Source organism: Dromiciops gliroides, chromosome 2 (genome assembly GCF_019393635.1).
Source record: "Dromiciops gliroides isolate mDroGli1 chromosome 2, mDroGli1.pri, whole genome shotgun sequence".
NCBI lineage: Eukaryota > Metazoa > Chordata > Mammalia > Microbiotheria > Microbiotheriidae > Dromiciops > Dromiciops gliroides.
The window spans coordinates 321693219-321713979 of NC_057862.1; the positions used below are offsets into that span (position 1 = coordinate 321693219).

General features: G+C 40.7%; 1 protein-coding gene across 3 annotated transcripts in view; it reads right to left on the bottom strand.

The window, feature by feature from the left end:
* Nucleotides 1-20761, bottom strand: part of GLRA1 (glycine receptor alpha 1) — a 93075-nt gene that overhangs the window by 15559 nt on the left and 56755 nt on the right. For all 3 annotated transcript variants that reach the window (XM_043986348.1, XM_043986347.1, XM_043986346.1), the window contains exons 4-6: nucleotides 9447-9670; nucleotides 2968-3050; nucleotides 1313-1450 (exon numbers count right to left, since the gene is read on the bottom strand). In XM_043986348.1, the coding sequence (XP_043842283.1) occupies nucleotides 1313-1450; nucleotides 2968-3050; nucleotides 9447-9670 (445 nt within the window). The remainder of the gene's footprint in view (nucleotides 1-1312; nucleotides 1451-2967; nucleotides 3051-9446; nucleotides 9671-20761) is intronic.

Genomic DNA, 20761 nt, shown 5'->3' on the forward strand with positions numbered 1-20761 from the left:
TATAATCATACTTACCGCTTCAGGGAGAGGGGAGGGGAGGGAAGGAAGAAGGATAAAAATTGGAACTCAAAACTATAAATACAAGTGTTTATTACTTTAAAAATAATTTGATACAAGGGGCAGCTAGGTGGCGCAGTGGATAGAGCACCGGCCCTGGAATCAGGAGGACCTGAGTTCAAATCCGGCCTCAGACACTTAATACTTACTAGCTGTGTGACCCTGGGCAAGTCACTTAACCCCAATTGCTCCACCAAAAAAAAATTGATACTATATTAAAAAACAAAAAAGAAATACTTTTGATGAAAAAATTAAATTCCCAAATTGATACTGTATTAAAAAACAAATTAAAAAGAAATGCTTTTGATGAAAAAAAATATTCCCAAATGGAGTTAGGATTAGTGTTGGGGTTAGGGTTAGGGTTAGAGTTGGACACGACTGAAATGACTGAACATCAAAATATGTATGTATATGTACATCTATATACACACATACATACATACGTATGCTTTTAAAGTACTTAAATAGTTTGTACCCTCAAGTAGGTGAAATATGATCACCTGAAATCTTGCCTCTATTGGTAATCGACTCAGCCAACTATATTTTCATATATCCTGCAGAGGGCAGCATTAGTTGGAGCCCAAGCATTTTTCTTCACTCTGAAAATGCAGGCTGGATGAATGGGGTTTCACGCTCATTTGGTTCTAGGAACACACATTCTCAGTCCTTTGTAAGGAGCTGCCTAGCGCATCGGAAAAGAGCTATGTGTGTGAAGCTATGCTTCAGGCTTCTTGAAAGATGTTGGTGGTTTACCTGACTCTTCCAGTCTATATAAATCTTCTAGGTGTGATCTAACAGCAGGGAACCAGCGCTGATGACTCTGCCTCTCTGAGGGCCTGGGAAAGGCACCCTGTGTGGTTTCTTTGAGAATATCACTGGCAGGAGCCTTTCATGTTCACCTTTTACTATCCAGGCACACGCGCCCATTAGTTATGTGTTGCGGCTTCGTATTCTCAACAGGAAACTGAACTAATGACATCTCCAGTCTTTCCCAGTTCTTAAATTCTATGATCCTTGGGAGGGGGTGAGGGAAAAGAAGGACAGTATTATTACTGGAGGAGTAAAATGAGAGACAGAACAGCGAATAAACTTGCTTGAGGTCACAGAGGAAAATTTTTGTATTTTCTCTGATGAGCTCAGATCTGGACATGTGGTATAAAGTGAATAAGACCTTGTTGAATGAGGGGAGTAAGAATTCAAAGCATGAGCTCTGGGGCTCTTCAGGAAATGGCCCAGGAGAGCCTTTCTGACTTACCTGTGTTATAATGTTTGGTGCAGTATCGCAAATCCTTTTCTTCTTTCAGGATAAACTGGGGCAAGGTTAAGTCATCTGCCACTTGCACCGCACCTTGCTCTTGCCACTGGAAGATGAGGTCATTCATGGTGTAACCAACTGTGGTCAGATGAGAGAAAGTGGGGATTACTCTAGGTGAAGCACTAGGCTAAAGCAACCCAGGTTTGGGGAAAACACCCCAGGACTGAATCAGGATCCAAAGACATTGGGGCAGGCTTAGGAGCATTGGCCAAATCTAATCTGATGAAATTTAATAGAACTGAATGTTAAGTGCCTCACTTGAATCCAAGTGTAAGGGTCAGGCTGGGGAAGAAGTGTCTTAACAGTGGTGCAGATGAAAAAAAAAAGATTCATATGGGGGTTCTAGTGGCTTCGAGCTCTTCAGTCAGGGGCATACCCTGGTGGCCAAAAAAGCTAATATGATTTTAGGTTACATTTATAAAGTACACAATGAGGGAAATGATAGTTCAACTGTCCTCTGCTGTGATCAAAGTCATGGTAGTTTTTTCCATCTTTGCTCAGTTGTCCATCTAAAGTCTGAATACTGGAATATTGTGTTCAGTTCTGGGCATGCTATTTTATTTTTTATTTTATTTTTTTGGTAGGGCAATGAGGGTTAAGTGACTTGCCCAGGGTCACACAGCTAGTAAGTGTCAAGTGTCTGAGGCCAGATTTGAACTCAGGTACTCCTGAATCTAAGGCTGGTGTTTTATCCATTATGCCACCTACTGCCCCCTAGGCATGCTATTTTAGAGAGGATACCCACAGTGGGGTGACCAAGACCAAAACAAATGAGGATCACTTTTAGGGGTTGGGGGTTTTTAGCCTGTAGAAGAGAAGACTCAGGAAGAACATGGTCATTGCCTTCCAGTATTTGAAGGGCTATGAGGTGAAAGATTGGTTTCGCTTGGCCCTGGAGGGGAGAGCTGGGAACAGTGACTAGAAGTTGTAGGGAGACTCACGATAACTAAATAAAACTTCTTGATTATAAGGGCCATTTGAAAGTGGAATGGCCCTCCTCAGGAGATGTTCTCCATAAGAATGTTAGGGATATTTCTTAGAGAGTTCTTGTTCAGGGATTTTCTGGGTTCCTTTCTAGCTCTGAGAGTCTGTGACCCTGATGGCAATTTCTCTGGTTTAAGTTTCAGTAATGTAGAAACTACAAAAACTTTTTTGTGTGAAATATAATCTCGGGTAGCTAGGTGGCACAGTGGATAGTGCACCAGCCCTGGATTCAGGAGGACCTAAATTCAAATCTGAAGTCAGACACTTGACACTTACTAGCTGTGTGACCCTGGGCAAGTCACTTAACCCCAATTGCCTCACCAAAAAAAAAAAAAAAGAAAGAAAGAAAGAAAGAAAGAAAGAAAGAAAGAAAGAAAGAAAGAAAAGAAAGATAATCTCTATGATTCTGGTCTTGGTTTAGTCCAATCCTGATTTCTAGAGCAGGATTGGGTAAGAGATGAGCAGAAGGTGAGTCTCCCTTCTACTTCTCTCCCACTAAGATTTTTGGGTTAAGTCTGAGCTGTCTATAGGTTCTCATGGCATCTCTCTCTAGCTCCTGTGGAGTAGAGGGAGGGAAATGGAATTAAAGGACCCAGGCCCAGGGGGCTTACAGCTCTCCAGTTGCATAATGCACGTCTGGACATCCATGGGAAAATTCTTCAAATCCATGGGGCAAGCCAGAGTCAGAGTAATCCTAAGGAGAGAAGGAAACAGAAATAAATGTTGGATTCACTATGCTAATGAGATACTTGGTACCTCAGAGAAACTAGGCAGTGGATGCCATAGGAACTAAATATGCATCCAAAGAATTTGGTCAAGTCCTCATATCACTTGCATCTCACTCCAGATTAGTTCATTGCTCTTCTTATCTTTCCATATTAGTGACTGGCATTTTTTCAATATTAGATTTTTATTTATATCTTTTGTTTTTATATCATGTATATTTTCCAATGCACCCCTCAACCCTCTCAGAGAGTTATTCCTTATAATAAAGAATAAAAAGGGGAAACTAATAAGTATATTCAAAAAGTTAGACCATATCTGTACTATTCCACATCCATAGTGCTTCACCTCTGCAAAGAAGGTGGTGGAGATGCCATCTTGTAACTCTTTGAGAAAGCTAGGACCCTGGGAAAGTCACTTAACCCCAATTGCCTTAAATATCCTGGGCCATCCAGTATATCTTGCCAGTATATCACCTCCTGATAGCATGGTCCTCTTCGAGAACAAGGGACAAACAGCAGCAACAACAATAACAAGGCGGTGCAGTGGATAGACTACTGGGCCTGGAGTCAGGAGAATCTGAGTTCAAATCTGGCCACAGACACTTTACTAGCTGTGTGAATCTGGGCAAGCTAATTAACCTGTTTCCCTGTTTCTTCAACTTTTAAATGGGGATAGTAATAGCACCTACCTCCCAGGGTTGTCAGGAGGATTAAATGAGGTAATATTTTAGCACAATGCCTGGCACATAGTGAGTGGTTCATAAATGCTTATTTCCTTCCATTTGGGGACAAGCTTGGCCATTTTAATTTATCAGCATTTCATTCCATTTGTTTTGTTCTTTTCATTAACATCATAGTAGCCATTGTATATATTGTTTTCCTGGTTCTGTTTACTTCACTTTTCATCAGTTTATATAAGTCTTTGCATACTTCTCTGTATTTTTTATGTTTGTTTCTCATAGCATAGTAATATTCCATTGTATTCACATATTACAATTTGATTACTCATTTCCCAGTTGGTGATTATTTACTTTCATTTCCAGCTTTGCTACCACAAAAAGATCTGCTATAAATATTCTGGTGTATCAGAGCCTTTCTTTTTGTCATTTGACCTCCTTGGGGTATATGTCTGGCAGAAGATTTTCTGGTTCAAAGGATATGGACATTTTAGTCAATTTATTCACATATTCCAACTTGTTTTTTAGAATAGCTGGATCAATTCACAGCTCCTCTGACAGTGCATTACCCGTGAATGGCCTTCATTTAAAAAAGTACCTTTTAAGTTATGCCTTGAACTCAGTATGTGACAATGGGCAAGACTCTTTGCTGGGCTTCAGTTTCCTCTTGGGTAAAATGAGGGAGTTAGATTAGATGGTCTCCAACATTCATTCCAGCTCTGGGCGATCATGCATTACATTCTTAGGTGACCTCCAGCTTTAACATTCTATGTTCCATAGTCCAAGTTTCTTTTCAGTTTTGAGAATGTATGGGCATCTGTAACACGGGGATGCTAATAGTATTTATCTCACATGGTTGTTGTGTAGATAAATTGAGCTAATTCACAGAGTGTTTTGTGCATTTTAAAAGGCTATATATGAATACAAGTTATTTCTCTTTGAATAATTACTATTATCTATATCACAACTTCTTTTGTTATCTTTTGGGTAAAGATTTCAAGATGATGCTGATAAAGGCATCTATTTGCTGAACTTATTATTATAAGTGTGGTAAGACAATAGAGTCCTCTCAGCAATTCGAAATTGGAATAAGGTGGCAATGCCCTGTCATGGATAGAAGACTTGGCTTTGATTTTGGGCTCTGACTTCCTGTCTATATGAGACATCAGACAAATCACTTTCTGTCTTTGAATCTCAGTTTTCTCATCTATAAAATCGTTATAATAATATTTGCACTACTTCTCTCACAAGGTTATTATGAAGAAGGTGCTTTGGAAACCTGAAAGTAACACATACAGTTTAGCTGTGTTAAGAATCTCGCTCTCTCACCAAGTGGTTGTGTGATCTTGGCACAAGCTCTTAACTCCTAACTCCCTTAGTCTTCTCTATAAAATGAAAGGTTTGAACTATGTGATTTCTGATATCTCTTTTCTAACTCTGAGTTCTTCCAGTTCTGATATTTAACCTTTCATGTTTTAATGTCCCTCCAGTTCCGACATTCTGTTTTATATGTTCTTTCCAGATCTGACATTCTCTGTCCTAAGATTTTCTTTTGAGGGGTGGCAGGGTGACTGGCCACCTCAGCTAGAGAAGGAATATCAGGAGATATAATTCTCATCCGGTAGCCGGGAGCGGGGTAGTTTGGTGGTTCTGTTCCTTCCCTCTGCATCTGGATGCTTCCTGTTTGAAGCTCCAGGGAATCATAAGTGAGAGGGAGAAGAGAGGAGGGGGTTGTCAACCTCCTGTCCCCTGAGGACAAGTCCAGCTGGGGAGCTCTGAGCATCTGGAGTCCCTAGACAGCTGGGGCAGGTGCTGTTCCTTCTCCCTCCCTTCATTCCTATCCCAGCCTGTCAACAGCTTCCCAAGAAGAGCATTTGACTTGCCTCAGGTTTGCAAGCACAGCTTATAGCAGAGGATGGAGGTAGAGTCAGTGTGTTGGATCATATATATGTGTGCTCTGCCTATCTTGTCTTCATACCTTGTGTACACACACACACACACACACACACACACACACACACACCTTGCACACATATACATCTTTCGTGTGCACACACCTCACACACCTCTCACATACACCTTGCATGCATATATGTTGCAGACACGCCTTGCATGCACACACACTTCGCACACACCTTGCAATACCTTGCACACACTACACCTTGCACACATCTTACAACACACACACACACACACACACACACACACACACACACACACACACACACACACACACACACACCCTTTGCATGAGCTATCCCTGCCTCCACACCACCACTTCTTCCATAGTTTCTTTCCAAGCTCAACTCAAGTAGCACTTTCTCCAGGAAGCTTTTCCTCTTCTGTCACTACTACCTCCCTGCCAAAATGACCTTGAAGTTTGAATATGTCCCCCTGGTACAATGGAAGCTCCTTGGGGGAGCAGAATATTTTATTTCTCTCTCTGTCTTTTTAGCCTCAACACTTCCCATAGTGTCTGACATGTCATAGGTGGTCAATAAATGTCTATTGATTGATGAAATATACACATGTGCACATCTATACCACATAATACGTACGTACCGTTCCATGTGCTCTTCAAAGAAATGGAGTCAGTTTGGAAGCTGGTCCAAAGAGACCCTGCCATCTTCATGTAAAGGAGGGGGTGGCTTCTTGCCAGAACCCTTGTGTTACACAAGAAGAGAATGGGGCCTAGTGTTCACCGCTACTTTACCTTACCTCTCCCCCTCTGGCAATGGTGCAGCATCCACTGACATCACACTATTCTGAGGTTTGGAAGGGGACTGAGTGATAGGGTGGGAGACAGAGAGAGAAAAGTGTCCTGATTCAGTTCCTAGGATTGGAGCTCCAAAGTGGAGCAGCTGTCGGAAGAGGTTAACGTACTGTTTCTGGACAGCCTTGCCCATCTCCCTGTCCCTCTGTTTTTAACCCGCTGTGCTTGGGGTTTGGCCTTTAAGGGAATGTGCAACAAGGAAGTCCTGAGGGGAGACCAGTGAATCTGGATAGGTTTGGATTGTGTGTGTGTGTGTGTGTGTGTGTGTGTGTGTGTGTGTGTAGGGGAGGAAATCTTCCTGGCTGATTGCATTTAGTTTTAGCCACCCTTGGGGTGAGTTTATCAAATCTCAGGAAAATTGGGAGGTCAGTGAAGTTAATCTTTCTGTGCCCTTTTCTTGCCCTCTCAGGTCTCCTTGATGAGCTCTAGATTTAAAGTCAGGGCTTGAGTTCAAGTGCCTATTCTTCTACTTAATATTTATGGGTTACTACCTATGTGACTATTGCCCCTTTCATGCCTCAGTTTCTTTATCTACAAAATAATAACAGCTACCTAGCATTTATATGGGCAGCCAGGGGGCTCAGTGGTTAGAGTGCAGGAGGCCTGGAGTCAAGAAGACTCATCTTTCTGAGTGCAAATCTGACCTCAGACACTTACTAGCTGTGTGACCCTAGGCAAGTAAGTCACTTAACTCTGTTTGCCTCAGTTTCCTCATTTGTAAAATGAGCTGGAGAAAAAAATGGCAAACTATTCTATTATCTTTTCCAAGAAAACCCTGGACATGCTGGACATGACTGAACCACGAGAAGCATTTATATAGTGCTTTAGGTTTTGCAAAGCTCTACATATGTTTTCTCATTTGATTCTTACAACAACCTTATTTTCATCATCATCATCATCATCATTCCTATCTTACAGATGAGGAAACTGAGAGAGACAAGTGACTTGTCCAGGATCACAGCTACTAAGTATCTGGGGAAGGATTTGAACTCAGATCTTCCTAACTTCAAGTCCAACACTTTATCCACTGGACAACCTAGCTGTTTCAGCTGGTGGTTTAAACCAGATGGTCTCTAAGGTTCTTTCCAGCTCTAAATCCTATGGGACATAAGTTGTAGTTGCTAGAGTTGGAATTCAAACCCAAGTCTTTGGACTCCAAATCCTCACCTCTTTCTCTTGTTGCTCACTAGGTCACACAGTCAGTAAATGACAAAATCTGTTTCTCTTTATTTTAAATTTTTTTTATTATTATTATTTTTTTTAGTGAGGCAATTGGGGTTAAGTGACTTGCTCAGGGTCACACAGCTAGTAAGTGTTAAGTGTCTGAGGCCAGATTTGAACTCAGGTATTCCTGACTCCGGGGCTGGTGCTCTATCTACTGCGCCACCTAGCTGCCCCTCTGTTTCTCTTTATTCTAAGTCCAGTGTTTTTTCTGTTGTCATGAATGTAACCAGCAGCCTGAACTTATATCCCGATTTCTCTAATCCGTGAAGAATGATACCACACAAAACACTTATTAGCTGTGTGACTCTGGGCAAGTCACTTAACCCCAGTTGCCTTAAACATCTGGGGCCATCTCTAGTGGTCCTGTTATATATCTTACCACTGGACCTAGATGACTCTGGAGGAAAGAGTGAGGTTGGTGACCTTAAAAATTCCTTCCTCACTTAAATACAATTCAGTTCAAATCATGACATCACTCTGATGTCATGGTCCTCTGAGAATGAAGGACAAACAACAACCACACAACAATGTCACTGGGTCACCAGACCCCCACTCCCCTCCTTGTTGATCCTGGTTCCTGTCTAATGAAATGTATGTATCACCCCGGCCGCATACAATGAACAGGTAACAGCCTCTATGCCAATGTAGACCCCACAGTCTGAGGTGTAACAATAAGAGAAAGGAAGAGCTCTCTCTATGACTCCAGTAAATCAACCTGTCTCCTTCCCTCCCTGAAGAGAAACTTTATTGCTGACAGTTCCCTTTCTGTGAGAAGCCACAACGTGGCCACAACAGCCCTGTCTTTTCCCCAGACTATCCTTCACAAATTACTGAAATCATTGTCCTAAGGTACAACTGTGACTGAGGCATTGGGAATTTTTCTATGCCTCTTCATTGGCCATAGGGAAAAATGGAAATTCCTGAGCTTTGCATTCAAGGCTCTTTGTGATGTGGCTCCAGTAGAGCTTTCTGAGCTTTTCTCTTTAGGAGAATGAATTAGGGAAGGGATTATGCGATGAAAAAGTAATACTGATAGCTAGCATTTATTCAGCACTTTAAAGTTTGCAAAGTGTAGGGGACGGCTAGGTGGCGCAGTGGATAAAGCCCTGGATTCAGGAGTACCTGAGTTCAAATCTGGCCTCAGACACTTGACACTTACCAGCTCTGTGACCCTGGGCAAGTCATTTAACCCCCATTGCCCTGCAAAAAAAAAAAGTTTGCAAAGTGCTTTGCAAATATTATTTCATTTTATCTTCACAACAATCCTGAGAGGTAGGTGCTGTTATTATGCTAATTTTATAGATGAGATTGAGAAAGATGAAATGACTTGCCCAGGGTCATACAGCTAGTATGTGTCTGAGGGAGGATTTGAACTCAGGTTTCCTGACTCTAGGTCTAATTCTCTGTCCACTGATTCATTTAGTTGCTTGCAGAACCTTTGATTGTCAGCATCACCATAGTGCTATTCCCAATTCATGTGAGTATGGTTAAGTCCTTTCTTTGAACAAAATGCATCATTTTCCTATGAACCTTCCCCTCTTTCTAAATTTCCTTTTTTTGTTGGTGATCCCATAATCCTACCTTTGTTCGGTTATCTTCCATCTTGGATTTAACTACTGGAGGTGATGGGAAATCAGTTGGTCCTACAAAGGAACTTGATTGGGGTGGGGAGGATATCCCTGGCACCTCACCTGATACTGTATAGAACATTGCCATTCCTGGAGATGCGCAGGAGCTTGTTGTCAGTGGTGATCTCATGGAAATGGGCTCCCTTCTCATTGGCAAAGAACAAGTCTGGCTTCCAGATAGAGTCCAACATGGATGGGTCCAGGTCCAGGGAATCATCAGGGTACTCATTGTAGGCCAATCGAGGGTCATTCCACTGCTGACGCAAGAAGATGTTGACCCTATAGTCCTACAAAGAAGGAGAAAGCAAGAACCTGGTAAATTGCCACTCCCTACTGTGATGAAATAATGGGATTTAGCAGATACTCAAAGACCCACCTGGAGATAAATCTAAACTGATTGAATCAAGTGAGAGTGATTGACTGCTGATTAGCCTACTTCAAAGTTAACTAGATTGTAATCACACCTGGCTAGCCCTTAATGGATTTGGAAGATGCCAACCAATCAGCTTGAAGCAGTGTGTAAGGACCACCTCTATTCCAGACCTATAAAAAGCTTCCACAATCAGTTTGCTAAAGAGTTCCTGATTAAAGCAGACTCTTGGAAGAAGACTTGAGGAAGAACCCAACCAGGCTGGAACTCTAGGCTACATAGGCTTTTTCTTAACTTTCTGAACTCCTTGTGAATACCTGTATGCTTTAATAAATGTTTAATGCCCAAAGACTAGTGCTGAAGCTTCTAATTTAAGGTGATCACACAATATAGATTTTAAACATCACAGTTTGGCGACCACAAAGGGACTGCTGAACCCCTCAACCTTCTGATCTTCACATTGGGTAAGAAAATGCTTCATTTTTGTGGACTTTCTATTTTGATTTATCTTTACCTGCTTTTGCCTTTAACTAATAACTTTATAAAGCATTGGTATTATGAAAGAGAAAATAAAGGGGTTGAAGAAAAACAAGAGAAACTTTATCATCATGATATTTCAAGAATCTGCTTCTATTGCCATGAACTGGGACTTATTTTGCTGAAATGCAGAAGTAGACAGCAAGATATTAATATGAGATGTGGAGATTTTAGATATCGAAATCAAAAATGCTCTAAATGCACTCAGAGAAATAATGTCAGTTCAAATGTTACATAAAGGTTTCCTTTTTATGCTATTGTATCTACATTTTGAAATTAATAGTATAAGTTTGTTTTCATAGAGATTTTCATTCTTTTAAGATTGTGGGTTTTTTTACAACTGATTATTTGATCAAATTATATAAAGTATTTCCTTGGTAAATTGATTACTATGACAAGTGTAAATTAATTATAGAAATACTATTTTTACAAAAAATATTATTTGGAATCATTGTATGTTGTAACTTATATTCTGAGGCAAAGCAAATTCACATTTTTTGTGATCATTATTATCCTCAAATTTTAAATCCATATGAGACTTGGATTATGGGAATTTACCATTTAAGACATTAATTGCCTTCACTCATGAGAGGAATACATACAAGAGCAGGCACTGAACTCTCACAGAAGGGGAGACATGTATGAAGTCCAGGTACTGAAATGACTGATGGCTGGAAGTTTTCATCCCACCCATCTCATTCTACACCTGGCTTCTATTCCCCCTACAATATGCCTGATGCCATGGATGTCTCAATCCATGCATCTGATTAAGCCTGACTCAGTTTCCTCCAATATGTTCAGTGGCATGGATGTATATCCCATCCACCTATTTTAAGCCTGGCATACTGCATGGGTTGTATATATTGCTCAAGTGTGGGAATGCTCATATCCCATCAGTTCTCTATTCTTATATGGTAATCCCCATAATTATCGAGTCTCATAATGGCATAGGGATAATTAGGCAGATGATACAAAAAGTGATGAAATGAAGATTTAAAAAAAATCTTGTCTTCTCAATTCATGTTTTTAAGAACTTTCATTGTTTGATTTGATTATTAGCAAAGCTCTTTAAAGTTGTGTTAAGCTCAATTTTGTAGGAAACTTTTCAGAGCTGATTACCAGCATCTACACATTTGAAACACCTGAAAAGACTTCCATTCCATGACTACACCCAGAGGACATCCCAAGAATCATCTGAGAAAAGACTTTCAAAGACTTAATTATTTTTTTACTGTTTCATCAAGGAACACCTATTCCTAGAAGAAACAAAGGGGGGAAATGTGATAAAATAATGGGATTTAGCAGATACTCAAAGACCCACCTGGAGATAAATCTAAACTGATTAAATCAAGTGAGAGTGATTGACTGCTGATTAGCCTACTGCAAAGTTAACTAGATTATAATCACACCTGGCTAGCCCTTAATGGATTTGGAAGATGCCAACCAATCAGCTTGAAGCAGTGTGTAAGGACCACCTCTATTCCAGACCTATAAAAAGCTTCCACAATCAGTTTGCTAAAGAGTTCCTGATTAAAGCAGACTCTTGGAGGAAGACTTGAGGAAGAACCCAACCAGGCTGGAACTCTAGGCTACATAGACTTTTTCTTAACTTTCTGAACTCCTTGTGAATACCTGTATGCTTTAATAAATGTTTAATGCCCAAAGACTAGTGCTGAAGCTTCTAATTTAAGGCGATCACACAATTTAGATTTTAAACATCACACTACAAAGGATGTCTGCCACCTCAGATCAGTGCACTGATACAGAGTTATTTTCATCCACAGTCACTATTTCTTGTGCTTTCTATAACTTTCATACTTTCTAGAATCAGGGAATTGAATATCTGAGCTGGAAAAGACTTTGGAATATATATATATATATATATATATATATATATATATATATATATATATATATATATATATATATATATATATATATATGTATTTGGTGGGGCAGTGAGGGTTAAGTGACTTGCCCAAGGTTACATAGCTAGTAAATGTCAAGTGTCTGAGGCCGGATTTGAACTCAGGTCCTCTGAATCCAGGGCCAGTGCTCTATCCACTGCACCATCGAGCTGCCCCCACATAGGAAATATCTTATCAAAGATGGATGAGAATTTAGGAATAATCTATTCCTAGGCTCCTAATTTTTAGGTGGGGAGAACTTGAGACCTGGAGAGGTAATCTGACTTGCTAAAAGCCACCCAGAGAATTATTGTCAGAGCTGATTTCCTGTTCTCCAGTTTAGTACCATTCCTAGTATCTTATATTGTTTTATTTATCTGGAAAATTTACAGAGAAACATGACATTGCTATATTCTCTTTCTAAGTTCTTAATAGGTTCCCCTTTCCCTGGTTATAGGTGTATAATTTTGAAGCAAAACAGAACCAAACCTCCAAACTCCTCCCTGAGCCTGCTGCGTCCTTGGGTGAGTCTGCAAAAATGTCAATAGATTCATAAAATGTGCCCAGGTATTTCATAGGATTGTTCTATTATTTAATTGAAGCCTCTCCCACCAGCCCTATAGAAAATGACATTTAGTCTCATAATCTCATGTCTTATAAGTCCCCTGGTAGGGGAGAACTACAGAATAGGACTGCATGTTATTTTCCTGAGCTTTCTTCTAATGGAAGTAGATGGCTTCTAATCTGACCCCTTCTGACCAGTGGGTTAGAAATATTGTCTCCCCCCACTCCTCCCGTGTCTTTTCTATGCTGCAGGACTAGGACACTCAGAAGTGGTGTCAGAAGGAAGGGAATGTGGATGTTTGGTCAGTAAAAAGCCTTTGGCTCCCAAAGCACAATTGTATTCCTGATGATTTGGGGAGTGTCAGGTCAAAGTCATTCCTTTGCCTCTGGCAGAAGGGGGTGTGCAGAGATCAGTGATGTTCTTTCCTCCCCTCCCCTCCAGAAATGTCCTCTCTTTTCACCAGTGACCAAAATCCCACCCATCCTTCAGAGCCAAGCTTAAGCCCTCCTTCCTCTTTTCCTCACTTCTCCACCCAGAGACACTTCTCCTTCCTCAGATCACTAAGGATGTGGGTGGTTTGTGCGGACTCCTTCACTTAACCACTCAGTGCTAACTTAGTTTTTTCAGCTATAAAAGTGAAGTAATATATCTATCATCCAGGATTATTGTGAGGATCAAATGAGTTATGTGTAAAAGGATCTGTAAACCTTACAAAGCTATATAAATGCTACTATGTATTCTCTAGATGTTTCTTGTATTTAAATATTGTCTTGTTAACTACATTGTAAACAATTTTAGGCTATGGACCACATCATTTACTTCCATTTCCCCAATGGTTTCCTACACAGGAGGAAGCATGTAGAATGTACTTGAAAAATACTTGTTAATTTATTGTTTAGTGTGAATTAATTTATCGTTACCTTTCTCTTGCTTCTTCTGCTACTTGGGTTGTTGTTGTTAAGTTGAATAGCATTTATAAGTAGAATAACTCCATAGCATAGTGCATGGAGAGCCTCACTCAGAACTTACAAGACCCAGATTCAAATCCCTCCCCTGACACAAACTGCTTGTATGACCTGGGACAAGTCAATCCCTCATTGGCTAGGCGATTCCCTAAGACTACTCATGCATCAAAGGTGTATTGGTGGTGGGAGTTTCCTCTCCAGGGAGTTCCCTGTGCTACTGAAATCATAGATCCAGATCCTTTCCATAATATTCTACATTGTTTGTTTTCTTCAAATACTTCTTCAATACTTCAACTTAGATCCCTCCTACACCAGACTGAGGCACCAGAGTAAGACCTGAATGGACTAATAGCAATCATATGAGGTTACATTTATATTGTGTTTTGAAGTTTATAGAGCATTTTGTTTTCATTGCTTAATTGGGTCTTCATAACAATTATGTAATGCATGTGGTATAAATCTTATGATCTCCATCTTCTAGATGACGAAATTGAGGTTCGGAATATTGAATTGGTGAAGTTGGTGAGAGTTGGAGCTGGTATTCTGACTCCAAGTCCCTTTATACTGTCCAGGAGTATTCATATTTTTACATTTATCTTACCTTGTTCCTCAAATTCAGTCAATTGTCATCTTCTGTCAATTTTTCCTCAATGGTATCTCTTGCATTTGCCACCCCCTACTCCTTCCATTCCTATGCTGCCACTCTAGTTCAGAACTTCATCATTTCTTGCCTGGACTATTGGAAGCAGCCTTCTACTTGGCCTCCTTGCCTTCAATTTATCCCTTCTCCAGTGCATTCTTCATGTAGCTAACAAATTTATCTTTTTTTTTTTTTTGCAGGGCAATGAGGGTCAAGTGACTTGCCTAGGGTCACACAGCTAGTAAGTGTCAAGTGTCTGAGGCCAGACTTGAAGTCAGGTCCTCCTGAATCCAGGGCCGGTTTTTTATCCACTGCACCACCTAGCTGCCCCTCCAAATTAGTCTTCTTAACGAAGTTTTGAGTATTTCAATATTCCAATTTTATATAGGACAAAATCCAACTTCTCTAATCTACCATTCAAGGTCTTCTACAACCTAGTTCCAATCTAGCCAGCCAAATTCTTGAATATATAAAAGGATTTAAAAATGAGCACTTGGATATGGATTTGGGTGATCCTTAAAAGAATTTATGAGTTAGTTCACCGTGAACAGGACAGTGCTAGATCAATTTCATTTACTTATTTAAAAGGGTGATGAGATTGGTAGATCAGGGTAATCCTGCAGATATTAATATATCTGGATTTTATCATAGCATTTGATAAAATCTTTTACAATATCCTTGTGGATAAGATGCAGAGATGTGGGCAGGATGGCAGTACCATTAGGTGCATTTAGAATTGGCTAAATGCCTGTACCCACAGTGTTATGATTAATGCATTATTGTTAACCAGGAGGGAGGTTTCTAGTAGAGTGCCACAGGGACATATACTTAGCTTTGGTTCAATTTTATAAATGACTTGGATTAGGGCATGGATGGCATTCTTCTTAAATTTGCAAATAACTTGAAATGAAGGCTAGCTAACATAATGGATGACAGTATCAGAATGCATAAAGATCTTGACAGGCTAAAATGATGGCTGAACCCAATATGCTGATGCTTTATATGGATAAATGTAAACTCCTATACTTAGATTAAAAAAATAAGCTGTGCAACTATAAGGTGGCAGAAGTATAGTTGGACTGTAGTTTGTCTGAAAAATAAATGCAATTATCTTTACATATGAGTTGTGTGGCATCTTTTTTAAAAAAAAAAAGGGATTCAGGAGAGGACTTGTGTCTTGTAGCCATAAAATCCTCACGAGAAAACACATTTTGATGGTATCATTGAAGAAAATATGAGATAGGAACAGGCAGGCTTTTGTGAATGATTTTTTTAGAGCAGACTATATCTTCAGTTCCACAAATGCCTGAAAAGTATAAAATCCTGCTGTCTTTGTCATTGATTATTTCAACTTATTAAAACTTATTGACTCTGTAGACCAGAAAACATCCTGAAAGGTTTATCTCCAGCTAAGTGTCTCTCATGAGCATGTCAACATCATACGAGATTCCTTGACAGATGCAAAGATAGAGTGGGCAGAGGCATCTGATGATCATCTGATGATCAATTTCAAATAGGAAACACAAAGATGTTTGCTACTATAATTCAGGATGTTCTGTACATAGTCCAAGTGGAAGAAGGGTTCTTTATTGATAATGGGATACTCAAGATGTTTCTATTTGTGGGCAATATTGTCTTAATTGCATTAAGACCTGTAGAGCTTCCTCAGTGAGACTCATGGTCAAAAAAGATCTAAAACACAAACACAAAACCTATTGATTAGACTAGGCATGCAATTTAATGGGCAGCTTATTGATGGCATCTATCAGGGTATGATACCCAGTCATTAACACCCCCCCAACTATTATTTTCATATCAATATTCTTTTATTGATCGTGGACCCAAAGAGTAAAAGAGAAATCCTTGGGAGGAGTATGCTTCAGTATATCATCAATGATGACTTAAATGCAAGAAATAGTGTAAAGAATATCTAGGAGATGTAATATTAGAAAAAGAATTGGACCAATTATGTAATAAAAGCAAAGGAAAATAGAAGCAGAGTACCAGTACTGCGGTTGGTATCTATGGAATGTCAAGAGCCTAGAGGAAGGCCTTTATGTGGAAGATTGATTGGAAGTTGAGGACAAGACTTGCCCAAGATGAGGAGACATGGATGGGTTAAGATCTGCACTACTGGGGAGAATACTCACAATGACGAGATCACACATCCACTGAGGCTCTGAAACACTAAAGTATGTTCTAGGGACCTTTTAAGCTCTAAGAGTTTATGATTATGTAAATGTCTGCCACCAATTTACCCCTCCCTTGTCAGGAAAGATCAGTGTAATTGATGTAATTGGCAGGAAACTAAATGTTGTTTTGCTTATTCAGCCATCGGCCGTTGTCTGTTTTCCAACATATTGGGTCATGTTTGGGCTGTGTGCTCAGGCTCACGGAGCCTTGTAGGCTGAGGTGGATGTGGGTATTTTCCCAGTGCCCTCCCTCTTCTCTCCTCCCTCCCACTCCCTGCCCTCCTTGTCACAGGAGGCTGACCATTCTCTGCTGCACTAGCAATCTGAGGCTTCCTGCAGAGTGCCAGCTGCCAAAGCCTTCAGAAGGAAAGGCAGCTGATGGGTCAACAGTGGTGAGGGTGAGATGACTAGAAGGGGGTGGTTGTTGGTGTGGGGGTGGAGAGGACTTAGGTTTTGGTGCCCAAGAACGTGGAAATGGGACCTGAACCAGCTTGTGTTGCCCAAGAGCTAAACATAAGAACAGGGGGTTTGTCTCTGCTGAGGGACTGACCAGGCCAGCCCACAATTATCTCCTTCTTCTGTAATTCCTAGTATAGAATATTATGTGGCATTACAAGGGGCTTCAGAGACTATCTTTTCCAAAGCCTCCTTAATTTCACTGAGGAAAAAACCTGAAGCATATGGGAACTCACAGATGGGAAATGGTTTGCCCAAGGTCACACAATAACTTAGAATCACAGCTGGAACAAGAATCCAGGTTGCTGGATTCCTAACTCAATAACTACTATCTCTATAGAATTTTCTGGTTTAGAAAATCCTTTCTTCATAACAGTCCTGTGTGGGAGGTCAAGTATTATTATGGCCAACTTACAAATGAGGAAACTGAGGTTGGAGAGGATGAGTGACTTGCTTGGGGCCACACATGTAGTAAATGGTAGAGAATGAATTTGAATCGAAGTCTCCTGACTCCCTGTCCAAGGCTCATTCTACCATTCTATCCAATTTTGGGTTGCCTGAAACATGATTTATCGGACCTTGGTATTTCCTCCCATTTCCCTACCCCCAAATCTCTCAGAAATGGTTTTTTTGTTACTTTGTGGGCTTCCTTCCTTTAGAGGCTCTAGATTCTGAGCTTCATCTTATCCTTCATAAGGTCAGTTGGCAGGTCCCTAGGAGAAGAATTTTGGGTCAGAGAAAGATCTTCAAGGGACCCCTGAAATCATATTATGTAGGTCAGCTACATACTTTATTTGTATTTGAGAATGGTGCTGATGCTAACTATCAGTCAAGTATTGTTAAAGTAGAACTTTTGTGGCCTTAGGGAATCTCAAATCAAACTCTAGAATGTCAGTGCAGGACATAGGACATGAATCTCAGGACTGGAAGGAAGTAGTCAGAACAAGGTTGAACATCTAATTGGAAGACATCTTATGACATGGAACACAGAAGATATTTCATGACCTGAAACAGATATCACCAGAGCTAGAACATAGAAGCTTAGACCTGGAAGGGACCTCCTAGAATCTAAAATGTGAAAGAGGTGGAAAGGATGATAGAATATAGATTTTCAAACTGGAAAGGACCTCTAAGGTTATCAACTTTTAGAACTCTTCACCTTCACTAGCATTTTGTAGAGGAGGATATTAGGTTCAGAGATATTGAACGACTCGCCTAAGGTCACACAGCCTCAGTTTTTTTTTTTTTTTTTTTGCAGGGCAATGAGGGTTAAGTGACTTGCCCGGAGTCACACAGCTAGTAAGTGTCAAGTGTCTGAGGCCAGATTTGAACTCAGGTCCTCCTGAATTCAGGGCCGGTGCTTTATCCACTGCACCATCTAGCTGCCCCACAGCCTCAGTTTTCAACTCTCAGGTAGGTTGTCTTTGCAATACACTGTGCCATTATATTGATGATAGCTCTATGTGTATTGCTTCCTTGAAGGGACCTAGACTAGATTACCTAGTAATGTCCCCATACAGTCTAAGGATTCTGCTGTCATCCACAATGTTCCCCATTGAGGAATGGCTGGGATTTGTGTGAAGGATCTTGGGGTGGTAGAAACAGGGTTATAGGAATGAGAAGAGTACATCCTGGAGAGGGGTCTTTAACCTGTGGCACTCTGGTGAAACTTATGCACTTCTTTTTCAGAATAACATTTAAAAAAACACAAAATTAAATACATAGGATTACAAAGGAACACAATTATATTGAAATACAATTATAAAAATATTTAAAACATTTATGAAACCCCGTAAGTTGGATTCCTAATTAAGAACTTCTGGGGTAGCTAGGTGGCATGGTATATCCACCAGCTCTGGATTCAGGAGGACCTCATTTCCCTGAAAAAAAAAAGAGAACTCCTGTAACAGCATCTAGGACTGGGGGTGGAGGAGAAAAAAATAAGTAGGGATGGTTGAAAATCAATTAGTCAATCAATCAATCAGTCTGCAAGAAAACAGATGGTTCTTAAGTGATGAAGGCAAAAGAAGGAATTTAAAGAAATATAAGTAGAATATAGTCTTAGTAGAAGGCGGGAGTTTATACAAAGGCACTGAGATGGGATGAATGTGAGGAACAGCAAACGGGCAGGTATAGCTGGATCATGGAACTTGCAAAGGAGAATAAGAGATGGAGTGTTTCTGTGGGTCTATAGTGGGCTGAGGGTCCCAAATTCACTTTTGAGATTGTGACCAATTTAAAACCTTCATAGAATCACAGCATTTCAGAGCTATTGGAGGGAGTATCAGGGGCCACATCCCCCAACCCATATCTGAAGTATGAATCTTTTTTACAGTATCCCAATAAGTCAGCCTCAACTGGAAGACCTCCATTGGGTGGGAAGTCACTAATTCTTTGGCACCTTATTTTATTTTTAGATTGCTTTAATTGTTAAAAGGTTGTTATGCCAAACTGAAATCTCTCCTGTAACTTCCCAGTCATTGTTCCTGATTCTACCAATTAGGGAACACTCAAGGGCCAACAGGGCCCATCAAGTCAACAAGCATTTAAGTACCTACTATGTGTCAGGTACTGTGCTAAGAGCTAGGCATACAAAGAAAGGCAAACCAATAAATAAACCATGTAACAGTTCCTACTCTCTTGTCAGACCCAGAGGGTTTCTGTATTCTTTATTCTCTCTCTCTCTCTTTTGTGGGGGCAATGAGGATTAAGTGACTTGCTCAGGGTCACACAGCTAGTAAATGCCAAGTGTCTGAGGCCAGATTTGAATTCAGGTCCTCCTGAATCCAGGGCCGGTGCTTTATCCACTGTGCCACCTAGCTGCCCCCAACAGTTCCTACTCTCAAGAAGCTTATAGTCTAATAGAGGACAAAACATGGAAATAACCATGTCCAAACAAGATATATCCAGGATAAGTTGGAGATGATCTCAGGAGGAAGGATCTCAGGTTAAGGAAAAGCTCCTTGTAGAAGGTGGGATTTTAGCTGAGACTTGAAGGAAGCCAGGGAATCAAGGAGGCAGAGGTATTGAAGGAGTATAAATCTAGGCCCTCTGCTACAGGAGAACCCTTCAGATATTTGAATACAACAATCAATCCCTCTCCTCCTCGAGCCTTCAAGGATTTGGAGTTATACAGTACCTTAAAAACTATCGAGTCCAATTCTCTCATTTTTTTGTGTGTGCAGGGCAATGAGGGTTAAGTGACTTGCCTAGGGTCGCACAGCTAGTAAATGACAAGTGTCTGAGGCCGGATTTAAACTCAGGTCCTCCTGAATCCAGGGCCAGTGCTTTATCCACTGTGCCACCTAGCTGCCCTCCAATTCTCTCATTTTACAGATGAGAAAATTGAGGCACAACGGATTAAATGACTTGTCCAGGGTCACACAGCTAGTAAGGCAAAATTGGAAATCTGGTCTTTTTGATTCCAAGTCTGGTGTTCCCATCCACTTTCCCATGCCTGTCTATCTTCTTTCCACAAAAGAAAGAGATAGCCACTGTTTATCAGAGGCTGGTGGAAGGGAGCTTAGAGGATGAAGGGGGTGATGGCTTTTCCCAGCATGGACTTTCAGTAAACTCTTCTAAGAATTCCTTTTCATGCATGTCTGGGAATCTGAGGCCTGGAGGGAGGTATGGCCTCACTAGTCAAGGCCTGTCGGATGTGTCCATGCAGCCCATCCACCCCTCTGCCTGTCTAGGCCCTCCTCAACCTGCTGCCTAGCAGCGGTCAGAGTCCTCTGACTTTCTCA